The sequence below is a fragment of the Colobus angolensis genome, unplaced genomic scaffold, assembly GCF_000951035.1.
Source record: "Colobus angolensis palliatus isolate OR3802 unplaced genomic scaffold, Cang.pa_1.0 Scaffold17, whole genome shotgun sequence".
NCBI lineage: Eukaryota > Metazoa > Chordata > Mammalia > Primates > Cercopithecidae > Colobus > Colobus angolensis.
Genome location: NW_012114821.1, coordinates 6,711,428 through 6,728,650, shown reverse-complemented (window position 1 = coordinate 6,728,650; position 17,223 = coordinate 6,711,428). Strand labels below are relative to the sequence as shown.

Genomic DNA, 17,223 nt, shown 5'->3' with positions numbered 1-17,223 from the left:
CTCCAATAGTAACCTACTGCCTGGAGAGAAAAGACACCCTTGCCTCAGCTTGAGTCCTCTGCTTACTGCTGTGTGAACATTGGGTCAGGTCGTTTTTCTTCAACAGGTATCACCGCTGAGCCTCAGGGTCATCATTTGTAAAATGCGGATAATAAGCTCACCTATCAGAGATCTTGACTATAAAGATTATACATTTTTATGTGGTTAAGGCATGGTAGCGGCCATCCCTCACTTTCACTTCTCTGAAAAATAAGAGCTTTCTCCCTTTGACAGTGAACTGGTAGGGTCCAGGGCACTGAACCGCAAGGAAGACAGAAGCTCCACCCCCTCCTGCCAACTCCCCTTTTCCCAGGAGGCCCCTCCAGGAGAATGTAAGGTGGCAGGAATCAGCCAAGAGTAGGCTTCAAAAGAGGCTTGTTCTAGTCTGCTTGTGCAGCTTTACTAGAACTGCCTGAGTCTGGGAGTTTACAAAGAGCAGAAGTTTATTTCTCACATTTCTGGAGGATGAGGGGTCTAAGGTCAAGGCACAGGCAGGTTCCGTGTCTGAGGAGGGCTGCTCTCTACCTCCAGGACGGTGCCTGCTACACTGCATCTTCTGGAGGAAGGAACTCTGTGTCCTCACATGGCAAAAAGTAGAAGGGCAAAAAGCTGACAGCTCTGCCAATCAAATCCTTTCAAAGGGCACCTAATCCCATTCGTAAGGACAGAGGCCACATGATTCTATAGCCTCCCAAAGGCCGCATCTCCTAATACTGTTGCATTGTGGATTACATTACAACATGAATCTGAGAGGGGACAAAAACATTCAAACTGTAGCAAAGCTTACCGCTCTCCTGCCCCGATCTCTCCTCCTAACTTCCATCACCCATTGCGGAAGGAAACTGCTCTTTTGGCACGCCTCTTGGGGAGGAGGAGAGGTGGTTCACAGGGCCCACTTGACCGTGGTCCCCCAATACCTGAAGGACTGCAAGTCAAGAAACAGCTATGTTAGGAAGGCTGCCCGGTCTGCAGGAGCCAGGCAGATGAGTGTTAAACACTGGCTCCCACATGCCTGGGCTTCCTCTTCTATAAAATCCACATGTGGCCCTAGCGGTGACAATGGAAAGGACAGGAGGGGTAGTCATTTAGTGAATTATTGATCACACACGCTCACGGACGGCAACACAGACCTTCATGTGGAGCTGGAGTCATGTCAACCAGTCCAGAGAGGCCACTTGACTGCTTCACCTCCTCTCTCCATCTGGGCTCTTAGGTCCTTTATGCAGCAGTAAAGTCTTGCGGTTCTCTTGGGCCTCACTCAGTGTTGAGCCGAAAAATTGTGCTCACTGAATAAGTGCTAATTGACCCGCAGAGAGAAAAAAAGAAGTGAGTGACTCCTTCCTGACTTAACTTTTTTTTTCTGCTTAAAACGAATCTGTACCACCTTAGGGAAATGGCCCAGTTTCTGAAAGGCGGTGCTGGTAATGTAATATTCCTGGCGAAAAGGCAGTGCTTTCCCCAGGTGAGATGACCTCTCTGGACCTGCAGCCAGAAGGCCTGCATTCCATTCCTACTCTTCCACTCAGCATGGGCTTCTTCCTAGACATGTCGCTCCACCTCTTCAGTGTCTGCAGTGTATAAAAGTTTATCATAACATCGGCCTCACTATGTGGTTGAAGAAGTCTGATAAAGGCACATTTGTGAAAGATGCTAGCCGAGTATTGGGCATACGTAGGAACTCAGAAAAGGTTGGTTGTGGAAGGTTTCAGTCAATCTAAGGTTATTAGAAAGTGCTGAGCCTTGGAGAGGACTCTTCAGCATGGGCTTTCAGGATAAGTGTCCTGGAGGCAGGAGGGAAGGAAGACTGAGAGGGGAAGACCAGAGAAAGGACACTGCTGTCCCTCCAGGTGGGAGATGAGTGAATCCACACTGAGGCAGTGGCTGAGGACGAACAGAGCATAAGCACGGGAGGCGCTGAAGTGGTGGAATAAAGAGGTCACCCATCTCAGCACCTGAGAAGTTTTCACATTTCCAAAGGGACCAATATGTCCAGGGATGCTTATTCCCACGTGGGCACCAGCTGGTTGGTGACAGTGTGGTCCTGGGTGGTGCTGTAAAAGCTGGATGAGCTTTAGGGGCTGCAGGGCAGCTGATCAAGCAGAACTCAAGAGTGTAAACACCTCCAGCCTTGCGGACCACTTGAATTTTTCATCTCTCTGTCCTCTCTTTGTCACTCAATATGTAGTCAAACGGTGCCTGGAACTGTTTTCTTCTCTCACGGGCTCTGAAGAGCCCTCTGCAGTGAATGGTGAGGGCCCAGCTTCCTGGCTTGGGAGGGCAGTGGAACTGAAGGAGATCTTGAGTAGAGGGCCGAGCTCTGGGGTCCGAGCATGGAAGCAGATCTCCAGCAGCTTCCCAGAGTCTTTCTCCACTCAGACCTGGAGGACTTGGGTGGCTTTGTTCACACGAAAAGGCCACTGTCTGATGCCCAGTCTCACAGGGTGATGTTCTGTGATGGGTCTACTCTGACCTTCAGGGATTAACAATCCACCAGGCAGATATGAAAGGATTCTGAAAACAGAGGAGCACAGATCCCAAGCAGGGCGAGGGGTGCACCGTGTGTGGGTGTCAGAGCCCCAGCAGGGTGAGCAAGGTGTCCACACAGAGGGGCAGGACTGGCCAAAGAATTCAGAGCCTGTGCTGGGTAGGGATGCCTGCTTGGAGGTGTCAGAGCTCAATCAAGACAAGAAAAACACAGTGTGGAGGCAGAGCCACGCAGAAAGAGAGGGGAGAGGGCAGCCTGCTCAGGATGACACAGCCTCAGTGGGTGATAATGACTTCCAGGAAGGGCCACAGGGGTTGGAGGTGGCCTGGGGGTGTCAGAGCCTGGATCAGGTTGGGGGTGTAATAGCAGTGGCAGTGGGAGTATACAGGGAATGGGTGAAATACATAAAGATATTAGGATGATGGGGTCCATTTCTCATTGTTGGAGGAGTTAAAAATGTGGAAAGAGAAAACTAGAAGGAACCTGGTGGTTTTTGGCTGGAGTTGAAGGTATTGATTTAAAGCCATTTTCTATCTATAGATAGATAAAAAATAAATATAGATGCAATATGGGATCTCAAGGAAGGATTCATCTCTTTTTCTTTCATGCTAAAATGATACAATTCAACTCACATGGATTTCCAGGTGGAATGAGGATGGGAGAATGACTTCTCTGATTTACTTAACTGAAGCCAGAGCTTGGGGCTATCCTCTTGGTGGGCAGAGACCACTCACCCTGAACTCTCCTACTCTGAGTCTCCTATACCACCTCTCCCCACTCCGAGCAATCAGAAGCTCTTGTCATCTCCATCTACTCCCATCCCACCCCCTTTCCCACATCCCCTCTTCTCTTTGCCAGGCTCCTTAAGTGGCTTTCCATCATCCTCTACTCCTCCTGTCCTCACTGCTGGATGGAGGGGACAGGAAGCCCTTTGGATCTTGAGGGTGGAGGAATGGAAGCATGAAAGAAGGGTTTAGCCAGAGGACTGGAGATCCAAAGAGCAGTGAGCCCCTATCCCATCTGAGTCCAGCTTCCCAGCAGGCTGCCTGTGTGTTATCTAAGACGGGGGACGGGGGAGGAAAGGCAGGTGAATGAGCCTTCCCTGCCTGTTGTTATGTTGCTGAAAGCTACCTGGCCACAGGAGGCTCTAGGACCTGTAAGGAAAAGTGGTCATAGAACAGCTGTCTCAGATCAATGCTAATAATGCAAATGATGATGATAATGGCAATGCTGCTGATAATGCCAGCTTTTTTTTAATACTTCCTACATGTCAGATATTGAAATACCATTCATAGAATAATTGATTTAAACTTCCCACCAATCGGCCGGGCGCGGTGGCTCAAGCCTGCAATCCCAGCACTTTGGGAGGCCGAGACGGGCGGATCACGAGGTCAGGAGATCGAGACCATCCTGGCTGACATGGTGAAACCCCGTCTCTACTAAAAAAATACAAAAAAAAACTAGCCGGGCGAGGTGGCGGGCGCCTGTAGCCCCAGCTACTCGGGAGGCTGAGGCAGGAGAATGGCGTGGACCCGGGAGGCGGAACTTGCAGTGAGCTGAGATCCGGCCACTGCACTCCAGCCTGGGTGACAGAGCGAGACTCCGTCTCAAAAAAAAAAAAAAAAAAAAAAAAGAGAGAGAGAGGGGGAAATTAACATGTTGGGATGCTTTCGAAACTTGTCCAAAGCATATGCTGGAAAGTGGGAAAGGAGGCCCATGTCCTTCCAAGTCAGGAGTCGGACCCTTACTGTAGGTTTGCTTACCATCTGTCCGACTGCACTGGGGCCGCTCCGACAGTAGTGGTAGAGCTGAGTCGACCCTCAGGACAAGTGAGAGCCAGTGCGTCAGGGCAGAGGGTGCAGTAGTGGCCTGAAAGGATGTCCTGGCCAGAAGGGCAGCTTTGCGGGGGATGGTAGGGCACTCAGAGAACTGAAGATCTTTGGATGTGTCTATGGAGAACGACTTGAAGGTGTATCATGGAGCTGGGCCTGAAGAGGCAGCTGAGGACAGACCACGAATGCCTGTCAGGCCATTCAGAGACCAGATGGCCACAGGCATGGAAGGAGACTCACTACCTACAACTTCCAAATCTTGGCATAGGCAGGCTCAGAAAATGCACAGCAGGAAACCACGGTATTGCTGTAATCTAAAGTTGGGAGGAACTCACCTTCTTAGGTGGGCATCAGAGGAAAGGGAGCTGAAATCAACCCCAGAGGGGGAGGAAGCCCCATCTCTGTCAGTCCCATGGGGTATATGAGCAAGATCATCAACTGCTTGAATGTTCCAGACACAGAGAATGTGCCTGTTAATGAGCACCTTTAGGAGGCTTCCTAACCAGAGGTCCCAGCTAAATGGAGAAAACCCGTGAAAAGTATGCACTCCATCACACAAAGAGCCCCTGTTTTTACCAGAGGGCTAAGAAACTCATCTAACGCTGCTAACAGACTACCTTAGACTTAAAAATAAGTAATTAAATAAATGACTAATCGAGTAGCTTCCGGCTAATAAGGAATGCATTCTGAATCCCATCTAGTTCTGCAGTGAAGGAATGAGCCACAGGGCAGGCCACGTGTGGGGAGTGAACAACTCAGGGCTTCCCTCTCAGGAGAAAACTGCTCCAGCCAGGAAATTCCTTCCACCTGCTGAGTAAGTGGCTGAGCCTCTGCAGCTGAGGCCCAAAGAAGCAAAGGCAGGTGAAGCTTGGGCTTCCAGGACACAGGAATGAAAACAGGACCACAGAAGCTGAACGATCCATCTTAAGGTTACCACCTTTCCTTTCCAGGGGTCAGCAGACTAGAAGGTCCAGGGTTTTCCGAGCACCCTTACAGCTGGCAGCAGTTCAGGAAGGCTGCTCAAGGCCTCCGCACATGGCCCCAACTCAGCAGACAGAGACTGCAGGCAGCTGTTAGGGAGGATGAGATGCTCAAGCTTCCCCAAGGAGACCATTGCTGGGGCAGCTCCTGAAGGTTGTTGGACCCCAGGTAGAGATGAGTGAGATTGTGCAGGTGGATGCTCTTCCCTGGGAGTCTAGAGAGACGCCACTGGGAGCCAGTTCTGTCCCTGGGGCTCAGTCTTAGCTCCTGCAGATGTTTTAGTCAAAGCAACCCCTGAGGCAGGTATGCTGGGCACCTTCCAGCATAGGACCTTGGAGAGGAATGGAAGGCGTGCCTTAGGAGCTGCCTCCCTCTTGCACTAGGGTGTGCCATCTTATTAATATTATTATTAAGACAGGGTCTTGCTCTGTCATCCAGGCTGGAGTGCAGTGGCATGATCATAGCTCACCATACCTACCTCCTGGACTCAAGTGATCCTCCTACCTTAGCCTCCCTAGTAGCTGGGAATCACAGGCATATACCAGTAGGCTATTTTGATTTTTTGTAGACATGGGATCTCACTGTGTTGCCCAGGCTGGACCAAAACTCCTAGGCTCAAACAATCCCCTTGCTTCAGCCTCCCAAAGTGCTAGGATTACAAGTGTGAGCCACCGTGCCTGGCCTAGGCAAGTCATCTCAGACACCCCTTCTCTTCTCTGGGCTTTATCTCCCTGTCCCTGTGGTGAGGAGGTGGGAAGAAATCATCCCTCAGATATTTGTCTAACTCCCTGGCTTCTCAGCCCAAGTAATCTGGTCTGCTAGCTGGGTTAACTTGTACGTTGCCTGGTGCTGTCTCAGAGTTAGCCCAGCCCAGCCCAGCCCTGGGGACAATCTGGTTTTCCTGCCAAAACAGGCTGCCACTGGCACTTCACCAGCCCACTCCAGCAGGACGGGGATTAGGGGTGAGACAAGTGAAGAGCTCGCCTTGGGGGAGAAGTATGGGTGAGCCACAGATATTCTCAAGATGAATATGTCAATGCAGTATTTTTTTAAAATCAGAATTCATGCCAAAAATCCATGATGAACAGAATATCAAATTTTAAATAAAGAATCAGTGTTGCCAGTTTCTGTCTTTGCCTCCAGCACTAACCTGGCTTCGCACAGCACCCTTTATTGATCCTGTCTGGACTTAAAATTGTGTCCTTCACAGCATCTCCGATAAACCTCACTAACACCCTTGGAGGTCAGGATTATGTCTCCCTGCTTGCAGGCAGAGAAGTCAGGTGCCTTTTTTCTGGGGACCAGTAATTGACTGGACACTGGTTCTGTCTGATCCTTTACCCCACAATGCCCTTTCCAGTGGTATCTGTCTAAGGGGGTTCATAACCCACTGGTGGACATGGGTAAACACATTTTTCAGTGTAATCATTTTATTTTCATTTTATCATCTGATTAAAAAATACATAGATATTATGCCTCATGAAGAAGTCAAATACAAATTAAGGCAAAAAATCAAGGTGTTGAATTAAAAAATGGTCAAGATGTTTCTTGGACATGGCAGCCATCTGGGGTCTGAGGGCACTTTCTTGCTGTTTGATCTTGGCCAAGTGGCTTTCCCTTTCTGTACCTTTAATTGTTGCAACTACAGAATGGGTCTCCAAGCCACCCTACAGCTTCAGCATTCTTGGGCTTGGGACTCATTTCTCTGTTGTCTCTCTTAATTCCTTTCAGGGAACCGTGGCTACTTAGGAGTCCCAGCAGGCGGGCCCTGGGTATCGTCTGTGCCTGACCTGGGGTCTGGCTGCTCCTTGTTGTCACCAGAACAGTGTCAGACTTGGTAATATAAGAGGCTCGGCCCCACCCAGGCCCCGGGATGATGACAGCCCAGCCTGTGTCTTCCCATCCCTTGCGTCCATTCCAGTGGGTAGAGTTTAGTACAAGCCCCCTCGGAGCTTGGCCGGGGCTGGGCCTCTGTCCTCCTCATCTCCTGGTGTTTTATCTCGCAAGCAGCAGCAATTCCTGATTTGCATTCCAGTGGCACCTGCTCTTGAACTCCTTTCACCTGGAGCTCTGGGCCACCCCACCGCCCAGGAGAAAGAGAGAGAACACCCAGGCTCTTCTTCCATCTCTGCACTCCCCTGCTACTGGACCTGGGGAGCATCGACTTTGAGTTTTGAGTGCTTCATCTTTCAAACGCAGAGGTATCAATTCCTGCCTCAGATGCTGGCCACGAGGGCCACATGAAACAGCGTTTGTACAGTGTCTAGGCCAACATCTGCCCTGCAGAAGATGATTCATCATTGTCACTTCTCTTTTTCCCCCACCCCACCCCCGCTGCTACCCAACTGTGACCTAAAAGATTATCTTTGACACAAGCTGTGAGACCTGTTTCTTTACCATATTTCTCTTGGTTACCACCTGGTAACCCGCATACTGGTCTCATTATCCTCCCAAAACACAAAGTCCCATTCCTCAGCTTCAAACTATGAATCCCCAGCAGCTAGCACAGTTTCCCTAGGCTGACCCCATTTAAGGGTGTGTCCTGAGCCCCTGCTGTGCCTGGAATATTCTCTACTTGAATTCCTCTGGTGGAGGGGGCTCAGGTCCTTCGTGGCTGTGCCCACTGTCTCTGGGCCTTTCTGACCAAATGTTTTCATGAACGCCAGCCTGAGAACCACCATCTCCCAACTCTACTCATCCCCTCCTTTCTTGGACTCTCCCTTCAGGTGTCCAAATTCAGCTGTGAGGCATCTAACGTTCGTTTTTCAAGACTAATATCACAGTTCTTTGTGTGCCATGGGTTGAGTCCACCCAGCATTCTCCAATGTAGACATGAGAACCCTTCACTGTGCTGTGGCAGGTGGGGGGTTGAGTGGGTTTGTGTGTCCTGATTCCTTCTATGGGATCAAATTCCTTAAATGTATTGCTTCTGAGAGGGGGCGCATTTTGCCTTCTGCAGGCCTCCTGCATGTCCTCAAAGGAACATCTCAAACAGGTTCCCGTGAAACTCAGGCAACTCTTATGCCCTGAAAACAAGATTCTGAAAAACAGAACCGAAGGGTCCCCAAGGTGGAGTCTCACAGAAGGAAGAGCTCCATGTTTCCGGAATAAGACAAGCAGAGGTCCCAAATGCAGTTCAGCCTCACCCTACATCCAGTGTGTGGAGTGGTTGGGTGGGAGAGGCCAAGCCTCAGAGACTTCATATTTCATAGCAGGATTTGGCCTTGCTGCTGTGAAGCCTGGGGGCGGCCCTTCTTCTGCCTTGCTGCTACATCCTTCCCTGTAAAGATGGGGCTAAAAACACCTGCTCCCCAGGACTGTGGTGAGAGACAGTGTGTGAGGCTCCAAGCACTCAACGGGCACACTCACTGGCAGACGATAGTATCTTCATTTCTACTGTGGAGTCTTCTATAATACCTATACATTTTATTTATAGCTCTAATCAAATTCAATTGCCAGATTCTGTTCCATGTGTGTACATGTTGCCCAGAAACACTCTTTGGGAGTTAATTATAGACCAGTCTCCTAGACTGTGAGCTCCTTAAGAATGGACCTGTATCCTGTTCACCGTGGTATCCCCAGCACCTGGCCCATGTTTGCTCAGAGTGAAGGACTGTCATTTGCCCACTATGCCCCATCCACTCTGACCATGGAGGATAGCCCCGCTCTGAGTGGCAGGGAGCTCCGTCATCCCTGTCAACTTCTCTATTCTTCACTGATGATAGGGGGCATTCCAGAAGGGAACCAAAGTGAGACCAGGCCAGACAACCGCACAAATGTCTCCATGGCAACAGCTAGTCCTGCCGCACACAAAGGATCCTGGCTAACTATGCCGCCAAAGGTCAAGTTGTCAGTGTGGGGCCTCTTAGCCAAGCACGCCTCTCAGAACAAGGCTAGCCTTCCTCATTCTCACTCCTTCCTTCCCACACATCAGGATTGTAAGTAGTGAAGACAATAACCAAGAACACCTTAGGAACAATGCTTGTAGAAATGGAGAATTAGGACACGTTTACACTGTTAGTGGGAGTGTAAATTAGTTCAACCATTGTGGAAGACAGTATGGCGATTCCTCAAGGATCTAACTAGAAATATCATTTGATCCAGCAATCATATTACTGGGTATATACCCAAAGGATTATAAATCATGCTACTATAAAGACACATGCACACATATGTTTATTGCGGCACTAATAGCAAAGACTTGGAACCAACCCAAATGTCCATCAATGACAGACTGGATTAAGAAAATGTGGCACATATACACCATGGCATACTATGTAGCCATAAAAAAGGATGAGTTCATGTCCTTTGTAGGGACATGGATGAAGCTGGAAACCACCATTCTGAGCAAACTATCGCAAGGACAGAAAAACAAACACCACATGTTCTCACTCACAGGTGGGAATTGAGCAATGGGAACACTTGGACACAGGCCAGGGAACATCACGCACCAGTGCCCGTCATAGGATGGGGGGAAGGGGGAGGGATAGCATTAAGAGAAATACCTAATGTAAATGACGAGTTAATGGGTGCAGCACACCAACATGGCACATGTATACATATGTAACAAACCTGCATGTTGTGCACATGTACCATAGAACTTAAAGTATAATAATTAAAAAAAAAAAGAAATGGGGAATTAGTTGGTCTGGAAATGTCTGTATCTGGTATTACTTCATTGTATGCACCTTTTCAGGCCTCAAGTATCTGGAGAACATCGCTTACCCCACATTACCTCATCTTCCCAAATGAACGTTCAGGCCAGCTTCACAGAGAGCCCACTATCTTCAACCACATACACTACCCTCATAACCCTGGCTTCACAAAATAGCACCACCAAAGCAACCTGAAGACAAATGTTCACAATTGGTAAGAAAAGAAAAGGAAGAGAAAAAAAAATGATTCCCCTAAAATAGTATCTCCCCAACCACGTCAAAGGTGCAGCCAGAAATACACCCTCCCTCCTTTTAATGATTTAACAAACAGCTTCTCCTTTGCCCTGGAGAACATTTCTAAAAAACACAGGTTTGGAGTCAGCTCTCTTCACCTCACCAGGAGAGTCCAGGAGGGACACAGGCAAAGGCGACCCAGAGTGAGGCTGCTGTCTGCTGGCTCAGAGCATGCTTCTGTGTCATGTGTCACAGAGCAGGGAGGTGGGGCATTCTCCAGGAAGTGGGAGACAGGAGTTTTGTGCATGACTTTGGGCATATTGCCTCACCCCTCTGACACAGTTTCCTAATGAATGGAGGGGCAAAGATCTACGCCTGGCCCGTCACAGTTGTGTTGCAAGGAATAAATGATAAAGCTTGAGGGAACATGCTTTGAAAAATAGGTAAGCACCCACTGGTTTAAAAAGAGCTCCTCTCCTTGAATTAAAGTGAACAAATGAGCAAGGTTGACTCAAGTGTTCTAAAGGATGGCAAACAGACTCTTGTAAAGGATGGTTTAGTTTGCCCTAGTTTTAAAAAATTTAACCCTCACCCAAATCCTGTGAACTAATGTTGTCGATTTTATTTAATGGAGGAGGAAACTGAGGTTACTTGGTTATTCCTTTGATGTCTCCAGTTTCGAGCAGCTGGAGTACATTGGGCAGCAAGGGGATGGGCTGCAACATTAAAGCCAAGCAGCTGGGCAGTTCTTAGGGACCAGAGAGAGGCTAATCAACAAATGAATGGGGTCACCCAGCACTGCAGCCTGGCTGCACTCAAGCTGGGGAAGTTCTTCCAAGTCCCAGCCCACAGAAGCCAGGGCTGCTGATCAAAAGGTCTCCAGCCTGCCCCCAACAAGAAAGCATGCAGGTGCACTGCGCAGAAGGCAAAGTGGTCCCTGAGCCAAGGCCAATATGACAGGATTCTACTCATTCCCCTTCTTCCAGCTGGAAGAGGAGTGAGCTTGTATGACCAACCCCATATGGGAGAAAGCCCATGTGGGCCCAGGCATCCCAAAACACACCCCGGAGGTCTTTGGGAAACCCCCAGTGTCATCCATTATTTATTGAAATCTGCTGTGTATTTATTGAGCATCTACTGAACCAGGTGCTGAGTTTCTCCAAAACACAGAATCAACTCTTTCTGCACCTTCCCCATGGCGTTCTAAGAAAGAAGGGGTTTGCAGAGATAGACCCTCAGGCTGTAGCAGTTGGCAGAAAGTAAGTAGGAAGGGCTGGCTAGAAAGTGCTGGTCACTCCAGGTTTGAGCCCAACTCCTTGGGCTACTTGAGTGAATTATCTGTCTCTTCCCAACCCAGGAAAGCATCTTTTCAAGCTCACAGCAGTGAGGATGAAGCATCTCATCTTCGAAGATCTTAAAATCTGTGGGGACATCTGAGTCTTGTTCTGGGTTTACCTAAACTCTGAGCCCCAGGTTTGGGTTGAAATATATGGGACTCTGAGGAACTGAGCAGCAAGAGGCCTCCATGGTGCTTAGGTTGGAAGGGAGACAGCAAAGGAAGTGTGGGGAGGGCACAGATCTCTAACATCTGCTGGGGAGACTTCAAACACTGATTATTCCATACCATCTCCCAGAGACCCCAATCCAGTGACTCTGGAGCAGTTCCCTAGAATCTATACTGTTAGAAATAAAGTTCCCCTATGAATTTTTACCATCAGCATATCAAGAGAATCACCAGAGAAGTGGTACGAACCCTTGTATCCAAATACTGGGCTCCACACTTAGAATTTTGGGAAAATCACTCTTTGTTTCTGAGCCTTGTTTTTCCCATTTGTGGGAGAAAAATAAGGATTCGGATGACACCAGATATTCCCAGGTGTGGGAATTATGAACTGGTACTTACAAAAGAATAATTATTGGGAACTATATAAGGTAGGTAAGCCAGATCTTTATTTTGTCAAGTAAGGATATAAAAAAGAAGTAAACATTACCCTACACACACACACACACACACACACACACCCCACATTCCCTTCTCACTATTATTTCTCACAGTATGAATCATTTTAAACTAGAAAAATTCGAGAGATTTCAGTCTCAGAATGAAAGGCCATCCTTCCAGTGCAACACATTGGGGCTGGTTTTCTGTCCAGCTCATACTGCTGACTTCTCGTCCCACCTGGCAGATGAACACCTCTGCCTGTGAATGTGAACTGAGTACCAGTAATTGGGAACCTCAGGCCTGTGACTGCCAGGTTTCTGACAAAGAACTGTCGTCCAAAATATACAGAAAACTCTTGAGACTCAAAAATAAAAATCAGATAATTTTTTAAAATGGGCAAAATATCTGAACATAAACTTCACCAAAGAAGATATTCAAGTGGGAAATAAGCATATGAAAATATGCTGGATATCATGCTATTAGGGGATTGCTAATGGAAGCAACAATGAGATACCACTATGCACCTATTAGAATGATCAAAATCCCAAACACTAATAGCACAAAATGCAGGTCAGAAGGTGGAGCAACAGAAACTCACCGCTGATGGAAATGGAAAAGGATGCAGCTATTTGGAAGACCGATTTGGCAGTTTCTTACAAAACTAAACCTGCTCTTACCATGCGATCTAGCAATTGTGCTTCTTGGTATTTACCCAAAGGAGTTGAACAATTACATCCACACAAAAACCTGCACAGATATGTTTATAGCAGCTTTATTCATAACTGCCAAAACTTGGAAGCAACCAAGATGCCCTTCAGTAGGTAAATGGATAAATCCTGAAACTTCCAGGCAATGGGATATTATTCAGCACTTAAAAAAAAAAGGGCTATTAAGCCAAGAAAAGCCATAGAGGAACCTAAATGCAAAACACTAAGTGAAAGAAGGTAAATTGAAAAGGCTGTATGACACCAACTAGGTGACATTTTGGAAATGACAAAACTATGGAGACAATTTAAAAAAATCAGCAGTTTCCAGAGGTTAGGGGAGAAGAGGAGTATGAAGAGGCAGAGCACAGAGACTTTTTGGGGCAGTGAAACTCTTCTGTATGATCCTATAATGGTGGATAATGGCATTACAGTATCCATTCATCCAAACCCATAGACTGTGCAACAGCAAGAGTGAACCCTCATGTCAACTATGGCTGTTGGGCGATAGTGATGTGTCAGTGTAGACTCATCAACTGTAACAAACGTACCGCTAGGGTGTGGGATTTGAAAGGTGGGTGGGTGGTAGAGGCTGTGTGTGTGTGTGTGTGGGTGGGTGGCGGGTGGGGGGTGCAGGGAGCACATGGAAATCTGTACCTTCCTCTTAATTTTGCTGTGAATCTAAAACTGCTCTAAAACTTAGTCTATCTCATAAAACAACAATAAAAATGAAATAGAATAGTAAATGTTTGAGGGCATTGTGCTTGATCAGGTAGATACTTTATTTCAAAACCCTTGCTTTATATATGTATGCATGTACTGATCACTAAGAAATTACACCTTTTCCTGTGGGTTATGGTCAAAAAATGTTAAAAGTCACTGGATGAGAGTATTTCCAAGGTCCCTGGGATAGTTTCTTCAAATGAAAAAGGGTATTAAAGTAACACCCCTGCATCTTTAATGGTTGCGAGAACCAACTGAGATGGTAAATGTGAAAAAGACTGAGAGGGAGACTGTTTTATTCTGCACTGACCGGAATGGCTTCTTTTGGACCCCTGACACCCATCTAGCCCCAGAATCACCAGCTGACGGAACACAAGGAACGGGTATCAGATTTCACTTTTAAATCACTGCAATAATACTTCTCTACCCATGGAAACATCAAACTTCTTGAAATGTTTATGTTCCTGGTTTCTAAATCAATTAGAGGCATCCGGAACAGGGAATCACAAAAAGGAAGTTCTTGATCAACATCTGCTGCATTAGTCTGTAAGTGGCTAACAGCTTGGGTGAATGGATAATTGAATGGATGGATGAATTGATCAATGGATCGATCAATCAGTCAGTCAATCTGTCAGTCAAGAACAAATGCAGGAAGAGTACATCTCTTAGACCACTGGTGAATCACTCGGCCTCTAGATGCAGTTTAACAGGACAGGTTCTGCTAAAACTTTCTGACTTGCTTCACTCCCTCCTCACTGTGATCCTGCATAAATGTGCACATCTAAATGTCTGCTTCCATATGAAGGACAGGCTAACGAACGGCCCTGGACTAGCTCAGTCAGGCACACACATTCACTCCCTTGTTCGTTCACCAGGTGGGCTGAATGTGTGGACTCTGTGCTACGGTTCTCGGAAGGAAAGGATACATCCCAGTGCTTGAGGAGTTCACATTCAGGTGGACACTGAATATAAGAAATCAATCAAGAGGAACTCAGGAGAAGCAAACTTGGATTTATTGAGCACCTGTTCGCGCAGGGCATGTCACATACACACATGCACTTGATGCCATTTATTTCAGAGACAGAGCCCAGGAGATACAAATTTCCCAGCTCTGCTCAGTGCTCTGGCCAACTGCCCACCATTAGGGAACACAAGTGGATGGTCACCACATCCACTTGTTTTATAATTAATATAATTGAAACCAACAAGAGGAATTTGAAGGGGCCTTACCCACAGTTTAGAAGACAAATCAACTCTCAAGGGCTGCCTCTTCAACATGGGTTTTCCCATCTTTGGCCAAGACATATGATCCCACAAAGCCATTGCCAACCACAGACATTATTTCATTTCTGTGAGCTTGGAGCACTGAGGTGGCTGGAGTGCACCCTGAGAGCTGATTCTGTGTTCTCCAAATGCATGTCCTGTCGGGAGGTGGGAATATTCCTCATGGTTGCAAATTCTTTCTCTTCCTGCTTCTTTTCCCTCTTTGGACAGTGGTAGTGTTTGTATTATTTCTCCCCGGGTGATCTCTGGACACGACTGAGAATGAAGCCCATTGACTCATTTTCTTAAAGTTTTTCTTCTGAAGAAAGAGGTAAATTTGTCAAGTGTCTGGTCAGGGTTTTGTAGCACCAAGAGTTTCCTTAAAATGGGCAGTTACACATCAGATGGGGGCTGTCAGAAGAATGAAGAAACGATCTCCTGCCCCACGAATCAAGTTTTCCCAACTTCAAAGGAGTGGGAAAGAACTCAAAAGCATCAGCATATGAAATAATAATAATAATTAGCAACAAGAATAATATTAATAATCATCTGACCGACCGGCAGCATCTGTTGGATTTAATAATTTTGAGGTCTCTCAAGAAAATAAAACAAAAAGCAAACAATAAAAGAAAGAAAAAAAAGGAACACATGGCTGAAGTCTTTCAAGACCTCTGGCTTCCCACTGGGCTCCGAGTTCAAGTTTCAGAAATCCACTGCAGTCTTCTGGCTTTCCAGAGTCCTCTAGGGGCCCTTCACATTACCTGGCCGGGCAGCAAGGCTGGCGAAGTAGGCACACTGGGAAGGGTCACACTGGCCTGGGGGACCAGGGGGTCCTGGGGGGCCAGGATGTCCAGCTGGTCCTGTCTCCCCTTGAGGGCCAGGGATCCCAGGAAGTCCATCTTTAGCATAGCCAGGTTCCCCAGGTTGACCTGGCCCAAGGAGCAAAAGAAACAGAAGGTGGTTCAAGATCCTTCTGGGAGGGCATGGGCCCTGACCTCACAGCTTCCATTCACTATGAACTCAGGACCTGAAATGTCCTCAGATGGAACATCCCCAAGGTCTGGGAGCTCTGAGCAACTAGAGTGGTCCACATAAACACAAAGTGGCAGGAGCACCTCAATATGCAGAAGAAGGGGTTGCTTTAACTATTGGACCTGGGATAGTAATCCAGGCACCACTGGAGAGAAAGAAACAAGGGTAGATTGAGACCAGGTAGGGTATATGTTCTCCACTGAAGAGTCAGATGAGAGACCTGGCCTTCTGGGTTCTTACATGGGTCTAGGGAACGTGTCTGAATGGAGAGTAGACACCAAGTCCTAATCATTAACCCTTAGCCCCAATTCACATGACCTTAGAGACACCTGGTGACATTCCATTACACAACATCCAACTTGTTCCAAATCTCTATTTTCTCAGCTTTATCTACACATTAAATTTGAACCACTTATTTGGATTACATTAAGCTATTCTGCAAAATCATGGCCAAAGACAACATCTAGGATGCAAGTAAGTGACACTTAAAATAGTCCAAAATTGAGACCCAGAAAATACTGCCTATAGACAAACTTCTATCCCTTCACTTAGTAAGCATCATAACATCATATATAATCAACCTATCTTTCTTCTTAGCTTTGGCAACTTGGAAGGTCAGTGCTGAGTCTTGCGTTTAACCCTAGTAGTGACATCCCTTCTTAAGTCTTAGTAATCATCTTATCAGAAAATCTCATATAAAATAAACACAAAGTAAACTTTTCACTTAAAAAGATCAGTAGATATTTCTTTAATTCTATTAATGCTTTGGTAATAGCTATTTAATCTATAACCTTGCCTAGATCAAGTTTGGAGGCCTCAGTGTTATTCACTCCTTGGGCTAAGAGCCACTGAAATGTGATAATTATCTCACTTCCACATTGGTACAGTTACTTTCTCCTTTTCAAAGGTTTCTGTTCGGCCATTTACTCTTGATTTGAAATTGCCTGGTTTTCAATGTTACTCTTAATATTATAAGCTATTTGAAAATATAAGCCATAAAAATAAATATTTATAATGTATTTCTAATTATCTTCTCTAAGGAAAATAATAATAAATATCCACTTTAGAAAATTTGGAAAATCATGAAGGTATAAATACTAAAATTGAAATTCTCTATAAGATCAACATTCAGATATGACCTCAGGCAAACATATAAATTAAAGTTAAATAAAAAATAGAAGCCTCAACAGTCAAATTTCTTCTACCTTCTACCTACACACCTCATTTTGGAACGTGATTATTGCTGCATTGTAGAGATCTTCCAACATGGCCACTGGGTAGCATGACCAACTTGTCCCAGTTTTCTCAAGTCATGTCTTGGTTTTAAAGCTGA

The 17,223-nt window shown here is 46.6% G+C and overlaps 1 protein-coding gene across 1 annotated transcript in view; it reads right to left on the bottom strand.

Moving 5' to 3' along the window:
• Positions 1 to 14,586: 14,586 nt before the first annotated feature.
• COL22A1 (collagen, type XXII, alpha 1) overlaps positions 14,587 to 17,223 on the bottom strand; it is a 299,536-nt gene continuing 296,899 nt past the window's right edge. The window contains exon 65 of the mRNA XM_011938231.1: positions 14,587 to 15,787. Coding sequence (XP_011793621.1) covers positions 15,600 to 15,787 — 188 coding nt within the window. The 3' untranslated portion in view covers positions 14,587 to 15,599. The remainder of the gene's footprint in view (positions 15,788 to 17,223) is intronic.